The sequence below is a fragment of the Meles meles genome, chromosome 10, assembly GCF_922984935.1.
Source record: "Meles meles chromosome 10, mMelMel3.1 paternal haplotype, whole genome shotgun sequence".
In the NCBI taxonomy this organism is placed as follows: Eukaryota; Metazoa; Chordata; class Mammalia; order Carnivora; family Mustelidae; genus Meles; species Meles meles.
Genome location: NC_060075.1, coordinates 50,434,868 through 50,451,838, shown reverse-complemented (window position 1 = coordinate 50,451,838; position 16,971 = coordinate 50,434,868). Strand labels below are relative to the sequence as shown.

Below are 16,971 nucleotides of genomic sequence, written 5' to 3'. Positions count from 1 at the left end.
CTCTCCACAGGCACAGTGGTAACCAGGGCCCACTCGGCTTTTAGGGGCCCAGGAAAATGTTTTAATTTCCTTTAAAATCGGAAAAATAATATGCACTTTTAGAGCAGACTAAAGGTTTTATTATATAACATTAATATAGTCATCTTCATGTCAGTATAGGTAAAGTATGGTTTTTAATCTTTTTTTTTTTTTTTTTTGTGGTAGATAGGGCCCATGAAGGCAAAAGTACCCAGGGCCCCAGGAAGTCAGAAGGCAGCCCTGAGTGTATGCCTGGGGGGTGGATTTGGGAAGATAAGTGTGGTCTACTCTGGACTCTGGTCTTCTCTTCCTAACCTGTTTGACCTTCTGTTTATTGATTCGTTGATGACGGGGTTCATTCCTTCTAAGAACTCTAGGTGCACGCAGAGCACTTGGGGAAGGGAGTTAAACATGCACGCAGACAGGAGACGGAGATGAAATGTGCACAGACAAAGGCATCGTGCCCGGATTTTGTTCCAGTTTCTCTGGGGGGCTTCTCTTAGACTTTCATGTGCTTTTGAGAAATAATGGCCAAAAATGTTTAGAGCGTCACTATATTATTATCTCGTTTTTATTATCTATCTTCTAAATGACTTTAAACATACAGAATGAAAAGATTTTAAAGTAAGACTTTGGGGAGGATTAATTTATAATCCCTGTAGACTGAGGGCGGGCAGTGGGGCAGAAGTCTCAAATTCAAGAACAAAGTGTATGTTGCCTTAGAAGGTGACACTTGATAGGTGTCAAAAGGGAATGTAAACTACTTTTTTGCCTTAAAAAAAAAAACCCTCTGTACTGGAAAATTCCCGTTTTATGATCTGTGTGACAGAATGGAGGTGCTCTGCCTAGAAAACACCATAATCTCCCTTCTGCTTCTGCTCTGGAATGTTCATAGCCTGCCTCTCAGATGTGCTAAAACAGGGCAGTAACAAATGTCTAGAATTTCAGCTTTGATGCCCCGTTTTTAGATGAAAAGTTAAAATGGTTAAAATTAAATTCAACTGGGGGCTCTTGGCTGGCTCAGTCGGTACAGCACGCATTCTCAATCTTGGGGTATTGGGTTTGAGCCCCATGCTGGATGTAAAGGTTACTTAAAAATAAAATCTGTAGGGGTGCCTGGGTGGCTCAGTTGATTGCCTGACTCTTGATTTTGGCTCGGGTCATGATCTCAGGGCTGAGCGGGGGAAGATTGAGCCCCATGGGGTTGGGGGTGTTGGAAGAGTTGGGGGACTCTGAGCTCAGCAGGGAGTCTGCTTCTCCCTCTCCCTCTGTTCCTCCCTGCCCCCCGCACCCCTGCTCATGCTTGCGTTCTCTCATACAGTCTCTCTCTGAAATGAATAAAATCTTTAAATGAAATGATATAATTTGGTTCATTTAGCAAATTTATGATCACCCAGTGAATAAATTATACTTTAAAATTTATTATGCCATACATGATCATTTGTTGTACATGCTTTCATATTTTTAAACTAAGCTTATTTAGTAAAGAGCACTTTTTGGAAAGTATTTGTGTTTTAAACTTTATCCTGTATTGCCAAATCTTTTTTTTTTTAATTCGTTTATTTGTTTATTTACAGCATAACAGTGTTCATTGTTTGGTATCACACCCAGTGCTCCATGCAGTACGTGCCCTCCCTATTACCCACCACCTGGTTCCTCAACCTCCCACTCCCCCCCCCACCCCGCCCCTTCAAAACCCTCTGGTTGTTTTTCAGAGTCCATAGTCTCTCATGGTGCATCTCCCCTTCCAGTTTCCCTCAACTCCCTCTCCTCTCCATCTCCCTATGTCCTCCATGTTATTTGTTATGCTCCACAAATAAGTGAGACCATATGATACTTGACTCTCTCTGCTTGACTTATTTCGCTCAGCATAATCTCTTCCAGTCCCGTCCATGTTGCTACAAAAGTTGGGTATTCATCCTTTCTGATGGAGGCATAATACTCCATTGTGTATATGTACCACCTGTATTGCCAAATCTTAATTTCTTTCAAAAGGAATGAGATTATCTGCCATGAATTTTTTTTAATATCGCGAACTTTTACCTATAACAGGAAGTTATTATGAAGATGAAATGATTTACTATGTGGGAAAACATATTTTTTAAAATAGAAAAGCACGGGGTAAAATGTGTTCATCCTTCTCTTAATAAGTTATCGCTACTTATTCTCATGAAGCTTGGCTGCCTACACAGTCATTTTCATCTCCATTGCTTGCTTTTCATATGACCTTTGCTACTGTTTTATATTTTGTTTGAGGGAGTGATTTTATTTTCATGTAGAGAGGTGAAGAAAGTAAGAAATGGCTGCTTTTAAGATTTGAGAAAAATCTGAATGTATTTTTCATGATTAAAAATGACAGCCTAATTTTTGAGTATACTTTCTTACCATCCCATAACCTGTAAGACTACTGAGCAGAGCACCTAGCTTGGTTTTGCATTATTTAAAAAATTCCATTTGTGGCAAAAGTGCCTTTGGACTTCCTGTGGTGCCTGATTCATTAGCTCTACTTCTTGTTTTTTTTAAAGAATTCATAACCACAGCTCATTTCAGTTTTGTTTTTGTGCCATCACTTCCCTCTGCTCTTTCCAGCCTTGCTCACGATTCTGAAAGACATCTCTTTGTTTGTGATGCCCTTACAGGAGTTTGTAAGCGTCTGGGTTCGAGATCCTCGGATCCAGAAAGAGGACTTTTGGCATTCCTATATTGACTATGAGATATGTATTCATGTAAGTATGCAGTCAATGTTGACAGAGATCATAGCAATTTTTAGGTGGCATGCATCTGACGGGACACTCTCTTATACTTAAAATTGAAATTTGTACCAATTTTCCTAACACAACTGAATTTGAATGATTACAAGTAATGCCTGTATCTCAAACAAAGTAGTCAGAGGGCTCCTAAAGCTGGAAAATTGAGTTCCTTCTTGTACCTTCGCTAATATTAATATTTTAATGTTTATTGCCCTCATGTATGAATATGTGAATACATCTAGAATTCACAGTTAAAGAGTATTTATAGCTCATTAATGGTATTTCTTTATGATCTGTTATAGCATATTTCTGGGTAATATATTGCCTGATAAATCTTAGGTTTTGAAAGGATGTAGAGCTCTCTGGGAAACTGATGTGTGGCGGTTTTATATGGAGAATAGGAAAGTAGGAAATGAACATGTGCAATTATTTTGCCTTAGTCTAGATTCTGAGTAATTAATGTCAGTAAATAACTAGAAATGATGTACTTTATTTGGAAATAATACTTTATTATAATCTTTCAAGTAACATTGTGTGGTGTGTGGCCTTCTGTGGTCATCTTGAACAAGGGTCAGCGGACTGTTTTTATAAAGATCCAGATAGTAAATGTCTTCCGCTCTGTGGCTATATATTTGTTCTTGAAACGTCTCAGTTCCTCTGCTGCAGGGTGACAGCAACCGTACACGATACATAAATGAATACGTGTAATTGTGTTCCAGTAAGACTTTATTTGCAAAGACAAGTGGCAGGCTGGTTATAGTTTATTGGCTGCTGATCATGAAGATAGTCACTTTTCCCATCTGATTTAGTCCAGATTCTCTTGGGAGCATGGAAATAGACCTTCAGATTTTCTCTGTGACTGTTTAGTTCAAGTGAAGTAAAATTTAACCACCTTTAATTTCCCATTGGGAATGGTTAAATTGGTCTGTTGCAACCCAAGCATCAGCCATAAAACTCCCCCCCCCCCCCCGCCTTTTTTAAAGAACTGCTTTTTGTTGATTGCTTGGAAGGCCACTGCCAGGGTCTACCTTGTATTTTGATTTTGCTTTGGTTATTTACTCATAAAGTCATATGCATTCTGTGTGGAAAACTGTAACATGAGTATGTAAGACTCAGCATTGAAAATGAAATGGAATTCTTTAGTTACCTTTTTAATTTCCTCTTAAAAATGTATCGGTCCTTATCACACTTTATGGTAGATGTGAAATTTAATTATCCTCAGGGAGTTAATGAAAGCATAGATTTTTCTCTGCTACGTAAATAGCGTAAGGTGATTCCAGAAATGTCTGTCTTGTGCCAGAAATGATAGGTTCCTCCAATATTATTTGATGGTGTTGCGGCATTTCCCTGAAATGCTGATAAATTCACAAGGTATAGATCTTCTGGGCTTGGTATATAGCAGAAATAAGCAAATACATTTAGAGGAGCTTAATAAATGAGTGATCTCAACATAGTCTGGTCCTAAACTGTCCATACCTGTTTCTGAATAGGAGTGGATGGGGAATAGGCCTGGAGAGCTCTCGTGAGTCTCACTCAGATGCCATACCCATAGAGCTTTGCAGGTAGAGAAGTTGGGGGTTAACCCATTTCACCTAACCTTAAGGGAAAATGATACCATATGACTCTGAAATCTTAGCGTTATTGGAAATTTTAAACTAGTGGACAGTATATTCTCTCCTGACCTTGTCCTGCTGATGAAGGACTTACAGATGGACCTTTGTCTGGTGGAGGTACCAGATGGCTCTCTGGTTGGCTTCCATGTTATTGACATGAAATGAAAGGGAGTTGAAATGGACTGAGTCCATACCTGAGGTGTAAGGATTCCCTGCAGTGGCCTGGTCCTCTTTGGGGGCAGGAGCACTGAGAAGATGTCTGCCCAGGCCTTGTTAGGGCACTGTTCTGGTGTCAACCGACTGCAGTCTTAGTCCCCGAGGGTCTCGTTAGAGTAAGGCCCTGGTGTGCTTGGAAATCCACACATACAACATTATTGCGCCACAAACTCCATCTGGTGCATTTGCTGCCATATTGTCAAAGGTGATGGGGTTCTGACCAGTAGCTGCTTTGGAGGCAAATGTCTTAACCTCTCTGCCTTCTGAGGTTTTCTAACTTTATCAAGCTCAGGAGTAGCAGGAACCGCGCCATACGTTTCACGGGAACAGTTGAAGAACTCTGGCCCGAAGTCACTTACATTTGCCAATGAAAACAACTGCTGGGTGCTTGTTATGTGGTAGAGTAATAATGATTTTGAAAGAATATAGATCTTGGGGGCAAGCAGGTTTTTCATTTGGCAATGTAAAAGTTATGAAATAGAATTTTGAAATAAATATAGAGAATAGAGATCTTCTTGAAAAACCAGTAGACAGATTTTTGCCAGTCTCTTGTTTGCACAAAGGAGAAAGGAGAAACCTATTTTCCAGTCTTGGGTTTACTGCTGTTTTGCTTAGGATGGGGACTCTGTCATAGGTGGCTTTTCTGAAGTCCGCCGTAAGGTAGTTGTAAGGAAACCAACATCTCCTATCTAATAATAATGTTAATAGATAATATTTGCCAGGTGCTTATGAAATCGGTATGTCCTCCTCCATCCCCATTTTACCGTTCAGCAAACCGGAGTTTGAGTGTCCTGCTCTACATCAGAGCCGGGCCTGGCATGTGGGCTCCCCACACAGACGCTTGTCCCTCTGCACCATGCCTCACTCCGCCTTGCACATCCCATAGAAAAGGAGGATGCATTCTCTTGTTTAAAAGTGATTTCAGGACACTCCAGTGACCCTCTGCACTTGGAGGTCACGGGACGAATAGCTCCCCAGCATACAGACAGGCAGCCCAGCCCCCACTTACACCTGGGCTGTGTGAGGCCCCTGTGGGGGCCAGAGCGGCTGCTGTGGTAGACACAACCTCTCCTCCCTGTGGTCAGCCCCCAGCACCCACTCCCCCCAGACATCCTGATCACAGTGTCAAACAACCATGATTACACAGAGAGAATCCCATCCAGATGGGCGGGTCTGCCTTGATCCTGGTGGTTCTCCAGGGTCTGCTGCTTCCAGCGGGGCAGAGTCAGAGGAGACCCTCCCAAGATGCAGACAAAAGATAAACATAGAGAGAAGACCCACCATTCAGCAAGTTAGAACATCGGAAGTAAGATTGATGACACCGATAGGTTCTAGAAGAAAATCTGGGCATAGGTTGGGGAAGCAGTCTGCTGAGAATGTTCAGGGTATAAACATGGTTTGGGTGCAGGAAAATGTCTGGGTTGGTGCTGTGGCAGCTCTTGTGGTAATTTCACTCCTCCCTACCAACCCGATCCCCCCAAAAGTGACTTCAAGATGCCTGATGATTTGTGTGATCTGTACTGATGGCCGTATCAAGGATATGATGGCTTCTTGTGGTATCATGTCAAGGGCTGTAAGAAGGGCTCTCTAATTCCCGAAGGCTCCTGCAGCTCCACGGGCGGAATGATGGTGTTAAAATGAAAGGGATGACCCTGAGTTTTTATTGGTAATTTAAACTTCAGGATTTGTTTAATTTTTATGATTCATCTTCGAAAGCACTAATAGGTGAACGGGAGGCTACCTCGGGACTCAGGGAACAGCGGGGTCCTGCCTTGTCTCCGAACAACACTGCTCTTTGATGTCACCCCACTGGTCTTCAGAGATGTTCTTTTGGTGGGTTTTGTACAAGATGGGATGTACAAAAAAAAAAAAAAAAAAAGTACAAAAATACATATAGATTTATTTTTGGTTTTTAAAAATCCTATTAAAAAGGAATATGGGTGTATATATAGTGAGTTAGAAATATAAGAACAAACTTTTTTTTCCTTAAGTGAAGCTTAAATGTTTCTTTTTCTTTAAACAGACCAATAGCATGTGTTTTACCATGAAAACATCCTGTGTGCGAAGAAGATACCGAGAATTTGTGTGGCTGAGGCAGAGACTCCAAAGTAATGCATTGCTGGTGTAAGTGATTTAAATAAGGGATACTGAGGAGACTTTATTATTACAGCCAACATTTAAAAATTTGTTGGGCATTAAGATACATAATATGTGAAGGATTTTGTAGGCTTTCTTCTTGATTGCAATATATAACTTGAGTTAGTTTTGTAGCATCTGAATTCAACATTTACCACTTGAATTTCCCGAGCTTGATGTGTATTGACCATGAAAGGCCTAAAAAAATGTTTAAAAATGGGTTTTTCTTTAAGTTAGTTGATTTTCTCATATCCTTATTATGTAACTATATGTGCCATATTGTACATACACAACTATCTGATAGTTACACGATAATTCTCACACATAATTTGCTTTCACTTTGGTTCCACTAAACCACCTTGATTTGATGATTTAAATTTTTTTTTTCTTTCTCATAAGACAACTACCAGAACTTCCATCTAAAAACCTGTTTTTCAACATGAATAATCGCCAGCATGTAGATCAGCGTCGTCAGGGTTTGGAAGATTTCCTCAGAAAGTAAGTGCACAGAAACTCTTGTGGCCAGACAGCAGTTGTGAGCAAAGTGCTTTGCGTGAGTGAAGTGTCCTCTAATTATGTGGGGGAGAAGATCACTGTTCGGAAATGCTAATGATGATTATCTAGAGCCCGGCTCCGTAGTTCATTTCCTATATTAGAGCGCCATCTTGTGGCATACCTCGTACGGTGCACATCCGGGACCGCATCTTCTAGATGCGAAAACAATGAGCTAATTGAGTTTGGTAATAAATGTGCATACAGTCCCTGAAGCTGCAAAGAAGAGCCAAATTACTTGGGAGTTTAGCTGACAAAAGTAAAATTTGCCAGGAGGCAAACGTGCCTTATTAAGAAGGTACTTCTTAAAAACTGTCTGTATTTACCACACTTGGGACTGATGGACCAAAATCAGCTCCATGATGGGCTGCTAGTGAATACTTTCCTGGACTCTTCTAAAGAAAGCGTTTAACTGTGCTCTTTGGAGGGAGCGTTTTATAAGGGAGTAGTTACTGGTGTTTGAATAGTCTGGGTTATTAACTCCGGATTGCTTGCTGATGGCAGGTACTGTGGTTAAAGTAACTCGAATTTACACTACTGGAATTTCCCTTTTTCCCCACTCTGAAGTGCTAGAATACCCATCCCATGAAATAGCACATTGTTTGCACTCAGACGCTCAGGCCAGACTTCCTGGGTTCAAATCTTTTTTTTTTTTTTTTTTCTTTTTTTCCTGGGTTCAAATCTTGGCTCTGCTGCTTATTGGCTGGGCAAGTCTTTCACCTGCTCTGTGCTTGCATTTTTGCCATCCGTAAAATGGGGTTAATAATAGTATGTGCTTTGTAAGTGGTTGAGAGGAGTAAGCGAGTTGATGACGGGAAAGCACGCACATCGCTTTGGCACATAATGTGTGGTTTTGACTGTTATTATTTTAATCCACTTAGACATGAAATAGCTTTGAGCTAATTTTTCGAACTTCTTATTTTATAGATTGGGAAATGGACTGAGTCATATGACTACTGGTTAGAGGCAGGGCCCAGTTTCCTAAGCTCCCTTTCTTTTTCTACTGACTTCAGGATCTGAAGTAATGTCCTTTGGTGTTCACTGCATGGTCCCTTAGAGCTAACCTGAAATAATATACTGCCTTCTCCCCATATGGCTCACTCATAAAGGATTTGGGTATTAAGTATGCACATGAATATTAATATTTATTTCCATTAGTTTGATATAGTGTCTTTCTTTGGAAGGGGTCATGGAGACATACAGAAACATCCAAGATTATAAATTGAGGAAGGGCCAGAAAAGAAAAAGAAGCCAGGGGAATAAAAATGACAAGAGACGAGAAGAACCCATTAAGTGAGCCAAGTCCTCAGGATCCATTATAGTGGTATTCTCTTGGATATCACAGACATGACAGAACAATGGCCTGGTCAAGTTTTTCTGCCCATTTCCTTTGGAGACAGCTCTGACTTTAATTGTTGTCTCTCCGAGACCCAGGTGGCTGATGGCGTCTCCCTTAAGATGTGCATGAGTCCAAGTTTGCCAAGCGGCCTGTCAGTGCAGATGCTGCTCGGGGGAGCCACAGACTGGCCATTGGCAGCGAGGCCTAGACGGGGACAGCTCCATCCTGCAGTGGAAAGCTGGGAAGCTGCTTGTCTTCTGTAGAGAAGTCTCCTTATTGGAGGTCAAAGGACAGCATGTGTCTCTGTATTTATACTGTGAGTTAAGCACGGGGCATGTGTTTTTGATCAGGAATCACCTCACTGTTTTTTTTTTAAGATTTTATTTATTTATTTATTTGACAGACAGAGATCACAAGCAGGCAGAGAGGCAGACAGAGAGAGGAGGAAGCAGGCTCCCTGCAGAGGAGAAAGCCCGATGTAGGGCTCGATCCCAGGACCTTGGGATCATGACCTGAGCCGAAGGCAGAGGTTTTAACCCACTGAGCCACCCAGGCGCCCCCATTTCACTGTTTTGAAAATGACCTTTCCTTTCACAGCTGATCTACCAAATTAACTGTTGAGTGAGGCCGCTCTGCCGTAAAGCGGGCAGGCTTGGGCTTGGTAGGTTTTGCAAACTGTGCCACTTGGCTGCTTGCGACTGCATTCGTTCGATGTGGACATCCCAGCAGAAGGGATCCTGGATCAGGAGCTTGAGGGGCTGGGTTCCCAGGCTCCCATGAATCACAGCTCCTAAGTTTGTTCTGGCTATCCGACCTCAGAAAAGCCCCTTGATTCTTATGTCCTGCCTCGGGTTGCTACTGTAAAGAGTGCGATCATGAAACACAGGCGCTGCTCGACCTCATGGGTTGTGTCATTAAGATGACACTTGGAAAGGATGCTGGAAACCTATTTATTGTCTACTCGGGGCCAGGCTGGGTCCTGGGGGAATAGGACCCCACACGGTGGACCCAGATCCTTACTTTTTTGAAGCTTCCATTCTGGTGGGAAAGTACTGTATCCATGTCAGGGGAAAATTGGGTCTGGATGGTTACCCAGAAATGCAGTCATGGAGCAGACACCGAGTTCCCTGGTGGTGTTATTTGTTCCACTACAGTGTGTGAACACTAGTCCCCAAGCTGATGGGGTTCACACTGAAGATAAAAGCTTCTATAGGGAAGCTTTTGGAACTTGAAGGAAGCAAGGAGTCTATACTACCACCGTTTGGATTGAAGCCTGAACTAAATGGTGTAGACACTGTGACCGCTCCGGGTCCTCCTGACCCTCTATTCTGTGCCCCCCACATTCTGACGCCTGGCGGCCCTGTTCTCTGTCCAGTTTGTATAGAAGTAGCAACCTTGCAGGTCTTCGCTTCCCCAGGACCCCCTCAGCCCCAGCCCACTTGGGGAAATTGGATACGGCATGCAGCTCGGCCTTCTCGGCGCTGGGTCCTGACCCCAGCGTGACATACCCCCGAGGCCCCATTCGCTGCCCATTAAGGAAGGTCACTATCAATAGCCCACACTCTGATTTTTTTGTAACTTTAGGAACTTGAGAGGGAAGACACCCTAACATTAAAATGGGAAATATGCTTGTGTTGTAGATTTTTAACATGTATTTTTCATATCTGGTTTTTATGGAGGTTTTGAAGTTGTGAACCGAGAACAGTAGGTATGTTCAAACCCTTTGAAACAAAATGCTGCTGTCTCTGCCCATATGTGTGTTTATAAGTATATATTTGTTTTTTAACCTTAAGGTGAAATTATATATCTTTAATAACAAAGTACATATCCAGGCCAGTCTTTATAAAGAAGTTGGGAAGTTGTTTCTTTGACTAGGCACCAAATAATAGGTCATACCATTTATTGAACACTTGCTCTGTATTTAGCTTTTTATGTTTTATCTCCATTCCTACAATAATATTAGGAATTATGTATCATCTTGATTTTATAGACAAGGAAATTATAGGAAAGGTGGAAGCATCTATTAATTCCAGGAACTGGGAAGTTTATAATTAGTGGACCTCTTAAATGCTAGCTAAATTTGGTCAGGATGATGGTGACATTTTTCAAATACAATCATTTTCTCTCAATCTTGGCTATAATTGCCCTTTTGGATTTTTCCCCCCTGGCTAATTATAAATTGTAAGTCTCTTCTATGAATAGTTATGGAAAAAGAAAGTTATAGACTAAAATTACAAAGTGTTGGTAAGTCACCAGCTATAAATATGGCCATCCTACTAATTTATGTTTGATTCATATCATGATGGGAAACAGCTTTCCTTCTTTACTGAATTCATCCTGTTAATACAACTATACATACTTTTCAGGGTAGACTTTTGTATTACAGTTTTCTATTTCTTAAAAATTTAAGGAATATTATAGTTTTTTTTTAAAGGATGGAAACACTAGTTTCTTACACACACACACACACACACACACACACATCTTTGTAAGTCTTTGTGTTCAATAGAGGGCACCATAGCACAGATCATGAATGTCTTCAGTGAAGAGTTGTAGGTTTTATTTATTTCTTTTTTTCTCATGGTAAGAAGTAAACAGGCTGAATTATTTTTTTTCCCCTACATCCCAGTGCTAACCTTCCACACTCTATACACATGTGTATTTGTCGTTATATTGGGTTCAGTAGACAGGGCATCCTTAGTTAGGATTAAGTGGTTTTGCGTAGCTATATATTGTTCCCAACTGAACTAGTATATAACACACCTAATAAAATCATGTTGAGGAAAACCAGATTTCAACTGTGTCCAGTTCAGGTGAAAAACAGGATTTGCTTTGTTTAGTTTAAAGTTGTTTTGGGGGAAAGGAATAACTTTTGACTCATGTTGTAAATATCTTTTCAGACATTTCTTTAAAATTCTAGAGGCTGTTTTGTGCTCTTTTTATAAACCCTTGAAAATCATATACATTTACTTTTATGGAAGCTTATAAAGATGACATTTTATTGACCGTTTTACAAAGTACTCTTTATTTTAAGCTTGAATTTGATTTTATGCTATTAGATTTGTTGGTGGAAAATGTGGCACAAATATGGCTAAGGTAAAAATAGAATTTGGCAGTCACAACATTCTGTGAAATACAGTAAACCAGATATTCCTTAAAACAAACTACCTATGCTCACCGAACCAGATGGAAAAATACTTTCAAAATTTGGTATTTTTAACTGCGAGATGAAATACCCGAGAGTAAAAATTATGAATATGTTAAAAATTTACTTTGCTCATTTAAAACCCATCCCCATGGAGCACAGTAGCATAAATTTAGCCAGCCAGTCAGAAAGCCTTCCAGTAGCCAAAACCGTGCCTAGCAGGGGTCCTATTTTTGCACCCCGGGCCCCTGTGGCTGTTCAGATCTGGCCTCCCTGGGCCTTGGGCCACTGGGCCACGGTCACATCCTCCCACGTCAGAATTGTGAGCTGGGTGTGTGCGGGCTGGGCTCCCTCTTGCTTTTCACCATCATGTCCTCCAGATGGCAGCAGTAAGCAGAAAAGAAAACACTGGGAAATAATGAGTCTAATGTACAGTAAAATTGGAAATTGAATTATAGCTCAAGAAAAAGGACAGTAGCCTTGAGGTCCCGATCAGCCTGGACTCTGATCACTTTTGTTTGCTGTGCCCATGTGTTAGGTTACTAGCAAGTTAATAACCGCGCGTGAGCAGTTCAAGTCTCGGTAGAATTGCTTTAGACATGAAATAAAGCTAAAATGAATTTGTGTCCAATATCATTGGCATTAGTGCTCATTACTTTTGTGGCGTAATGCCTCGAACCATCTAAAATCAATTTTAAAGATTACCTATTATTTTATAAAGAAAATAAAACACATTTCCAACAGAAATAAAGCAGTGAGCGTAATCTTATGAGCAGTTACTTGTGCGTGGCTGGCAGGAAAACCACTCACAGGACGTGGGAAACTCCGTGCAAACTTCCCAGCGAACGCAAGTTCATATTAATGGGTTGTTGCCCTATAAATCTTCTCTTGATTTGAAGTATTTAAAACAAGAGTGGTAAACATTTGTAAATGTAGAAAATAAATCTCAAAGAGCAGTAAAAGGGATTTACTACTTTACTACCTGCACGGGGTAAATTAATCTCTACCACGTGATTTGGTCATCTTCTGGGAGAAGCCAGGGCAGAGGACATGGAGGGGAGGGGAAGTATTTAGCTGCTTTGCTGGAGATTTTGCCCTTTTAAAAGGCACAAAAGTTTAACTTTTCCTTTTAGTAGGCCAGTAAAAATATTTTCCCAAGCTACACTTGGGAAGCCTGTTGAGGCTAGATTTTTGGCTGTGATCCTATACCCGTGTAGACTTTCGCCTTCTTGAGGAAACAACTCTGTTTTATTTTGGAGAAAAGGAAATCTTCTAGTGACCTTGGATTTTAAGTAAATTGACATGAATAGCCAAAAAAGATTTACTTTTCTAATTTATTTGTGTAAAAATGCAGAATATAAGGGAAGGTTCGTTTGGTCTGAAATATATAATCTGTTTCATAGAGTTGTCTGTGCAAAATCCCACGTTGGACAAAATTATTCTCAGGCTTTCATGTTTTAGTTTTGTCTCCTCTGTCTGGTCTGAGTGCCTCATAATAGATCATTATTGAACTATTCATAGAGATGAAATGATCATACATCAAGATTTTTCCTAAAAAGGTAAAACCAGTTTTTATTTAAAAATAAGGGTGTACTTTGACTTAATTTCCTGTTCTGAGACATGCACTTCAGGGAGAAAGAGAAAAGCCCCCATTTGGTGGTAATATAAATTTGAGCAGGTACAGATTTGCTGGAGTCTTTTTTTAGTTTTCCATATAGTTCTGATGCACTGGTTGAAATCTGTACTCACTTTATAAACTTTGACCTTGAATGTGGGAAGGCTAGTATGTACTTAGCACAAAATTGTCGTATTCTAAGCGGATATATGGTAAAATCTGTTGGAGCAATTTTATTTGGTGGCTTATTTTAACAACATAGAAACACAGTGCCACAGAAGATTATGGAGATTTCTAGTCCATCTTAGGTTTTCAAAAAAAGCCACCTCTCAACTCAGCTCTTATAAACATGTACATAAGCACACTTGTAAAGTTTTAAAATGTAAAACATGCTGAGAGACGTATTGGTTTTTTAATACAGTTTTTAATAGTCGTTGAAAGTTTTGATGTTTCATGACAGCGTCGCCAATAAAGATCACAGAGCAGACCTACTGGTTGGCAGTAAAAAAAAAAAAAAATGTTTAAGTAGCATACATTTCTATGACTATAAGCAAAATCTTTCCATAATCAATCCACATGGTCATAACAGATGGTTAAATTGAAGAAATGCCCTTGAAGTTATTCTTTTAACAGATGTTCTTAACTATTAGCTTCGTGTTTTTACTCACCTAAATTTCCAAATAATTGAATAAAACTTAACATATGCTTTAATCCTTTTAATAAGCAGAGTCTGTAATTGACGCAAAGTTTCCCACAGTGGAGGGACGACTTCGGTGGCACCTTTCTAACGTTTTGCTCTCTCCTACCCTCTAATTGTCTGTCCCCGACCACCTCTCCTTGCTCCTCTCTGCTTTCGCCCAGGGTCCTGCAGAACGCACTCCTGCTCTCCGACAGCTGCCTCCACCTCTTCCTGCAGAGCCATCTGAGTTCGGAAGACATCGAGGCTTGCGTTTCCGGGCAGACTAAGTACTCCGTAGAAGACGCCATTCACAAGTTTGCCTTGATGAACAGACGTTTCCCCGAAGAAGACGAAGAAGGAAAAAAAGAGAACGATATAGATTATGATTCGGAAAGGTATTTCCTTGCATTTTGATGTGATGCATATGTGTTTGTGTAACACAGAGTGCACACACACGTGTGTCTAGAGATATACACACGCTTCACTTTTTTGTTGATGTAATACTAAGATAATGAAAAAATTAATTGACTGAGATTTTATTGAGCTGTGACAGCTCATCATAGCAGTCTTCACACACACCTCCACACTGAATTAATGAATGCAGTAGAAATTCAATTATCTGCATTCTGATTATGTGACTTTCATTTAGTCAGACTTGAATTATTCGCGTTTAAATTATCTAGCTAAAAAAATATCCAACTGCACTCCAAATGGCTAATTAAAAGTCCAAATTTCCTGTCTCTCTTTGTGACTGGAGATAATTAAAGTTCTCCTCTGTTACTCAGGCTTTGAGTGTGTTGTGAAAACCAATTTCCTCTTTTTATTATTTTCCCCCTCTCTTCTTTTCCAGTTCATCCTCTGGGTTTGGACACAGTAGTGATGACAGCAGTTCACACGGATGTAAAACGAGCACCGCCCCGCAGGAATCCTGAAAAATAATTCCAATGTTACCATCTTAGGAAGAGCAAATGGGGTCCACTCATGGAGAAGAAAGCTTGCTAATAATATATCCTTACCTAAAGCTCACTGTCATGACCTTAGGCATTTAAATTCTTGGAGACGTCAGGTTGTTTATTAGTGGTGTTTTTATGTTGTCTTATTTAGGCGAAGCTTTTGTAAAAAGCTAAAAGGCCTGTGAATGCAAGTCCCCGTTAGAGGCAACCCTTGTGGGTTAAAAACAAGATCCTGCCCTGGAATGAAATGATAGCGACGTTTAGAAAAACCTACTTGGTTTTACTCAATTTTAAAAGACAGGTATATAGGTAGCCTGCATTTAAAAATTCAGATAGCGCATTCCTTGTTGTATCAGTGGGACAGTGTTCACAGAAACGCAGCCTGTATGATCTTAACTGCTGTGAAGCCTGACGGCATAGACCAGGCCGCCTCTCTCAGACATGTGGCTGACATCTTGTGGGCACCTCCCCTGCCCTGGGAAAGACACTTTGCTTTTGGATGTTTGAAATATTCTAAGACGTCTCACCTTTCCAGTAGTTTATGTCACACTTAGATGGAAAGTGCATCTTATGAATAGAGACATGTTAAAATAATGTTGATGTCTTATACAAAAACAGAAGTAGCGCTAGTCATGTTGCTTGTATTTGCAATCTAGAGACGCAGAAATACATTTTCATGGTCCAGATTCACACATGGTTTCTGGACACAAATAGTTTTCATTATCGTTGTGTGACTAGAATTTACGGGTTAACTATTTTCTGACTAAATGTGCAATTTCTTGTCACTAGATAACTTCCAGTGTTAGTGGTGGTCACTTGTCACTTATTTTTAAGTTAGAAGTGGGATCTTCTAAAAATTAGTAAGTTTATCAATAAATATTCCCATAATTTCAAAAAGAATGTCAGCTTGCTAATTTAAGAATTCTTCATTTTTAAAAAGCCCTTTCTTTTAAGGCATCTGTCTGAGGATTGGTCATTTAATAAAACGTCTTCTTTTTTAGTGGCCCAAAAATAAAAGGTCTTAGATAAACTACACTGAACTTCAAATTTCAGATGAGGCAGCATTTTCTTGAGATAATTATCCAAGTTTCTTCTTCGTTGAATGGTACGAAATATCTCTGAAACCACTGGGAAGATATTTTTATGTAACTGGAATAACTTGTTGCTTTAATTAAATGTTACCTCACCTCATTTTATTTTAACTGGGAGTTTAAAAGTTACCATATTATTAAAAAGTCTTTGAAACACTCATAGCTAAGAACAGAAAAAAATTCAATTTAGAATAAGAATGATCTTACTTTTTCCTTCTTTTTGTTTGGTCCAGAACATTATTGAGCTTTTGTACATATTTTGACTTAGTGTATCCTGGATCTTTTTACTTTATCATCTAAGACTCATTGGTTTAGTACAGGGGAAAAAAAGAGTTAGCAATTTCTTTTTCTCTTGCTAACATGTAAAGTTTGCCATGCAGTCATTTAAGAGCGATCCCTAGCTTGCTGGGCAATATGTATTTGAATTCACATTATTTCTGTTTTACAGCAGTTACATGCATGTGCCACCGATTGTCATATTATTTTTAGATGATGTAACAGAGCCATCAAAATTGATATTAAGTATGCCTAATACTGTGGTATGTAAACTTCACAAGATCATCGTTTTCACATTAAACGTGAAAAAAACAAGTTCAGTTTGTTGGATCATTTATTTTATACAAAAGGATGTATTTCTTCTGACTTACACCTAAATTCAGTGTGTTTTTGAACAAGCCATAAATTTTAATGAGAAGCTTTGGTAGGATTTGGTTTAAGAGTCACTATAGTTGTGCACATTTGAGGCTTTTAGCCTTGGTTTGGTGGTTGTGATATCTAACCACTGGCTTCTTAACACTGATTTTCTAGAGCTGAGATTTTTAGGTGAACTTCAGCCCCCAGTGGCTTTTTGGCTTTGTCTTAGTC

At 39.9% G+C, this 16,971-nt stretch overlaps 1 protein-coding gene across 3 annotated transcripts in view; it reads left to right on the top strand.

Moving 5' to 3' along the window:
- SNX10 (sorting nexin 10) overlaps positions 1-16,698 on the top strand; it is a 71,271-nt gene extending 54,573 nt beyond the window's left edge. For all 3 annotated transcript variants that reach the window (XM_046021280.1, XM_046021278.1, XM_046021279.1), the window contains 5 exons: positions 2,658-2,744; positions 6,621-6,721; positions 7,133-7,231; positions 14,246-14,458; positions 14,914-16,698. In XM_046021280.1, coding sequence (XP_045877236.1) covers positions 2,658-2,744; positions 6,621-6,721; positions 7,133-7,231; positions 14,246-14,458; positions 14,914-14,995 — 582 coding nt within the window. In that variant the 3' untranslated portion in view covers positions 14,996-16,698. The remainder of the gene's footprint in view (positions 1-2,657; positions 2,745-6,620; positions 6,722-7,132; positions 7,232-14,245; positions 14,459-14,913) is intronic.
- Positions 16,699-16,971: the final 273 nt, after the last annotated feature.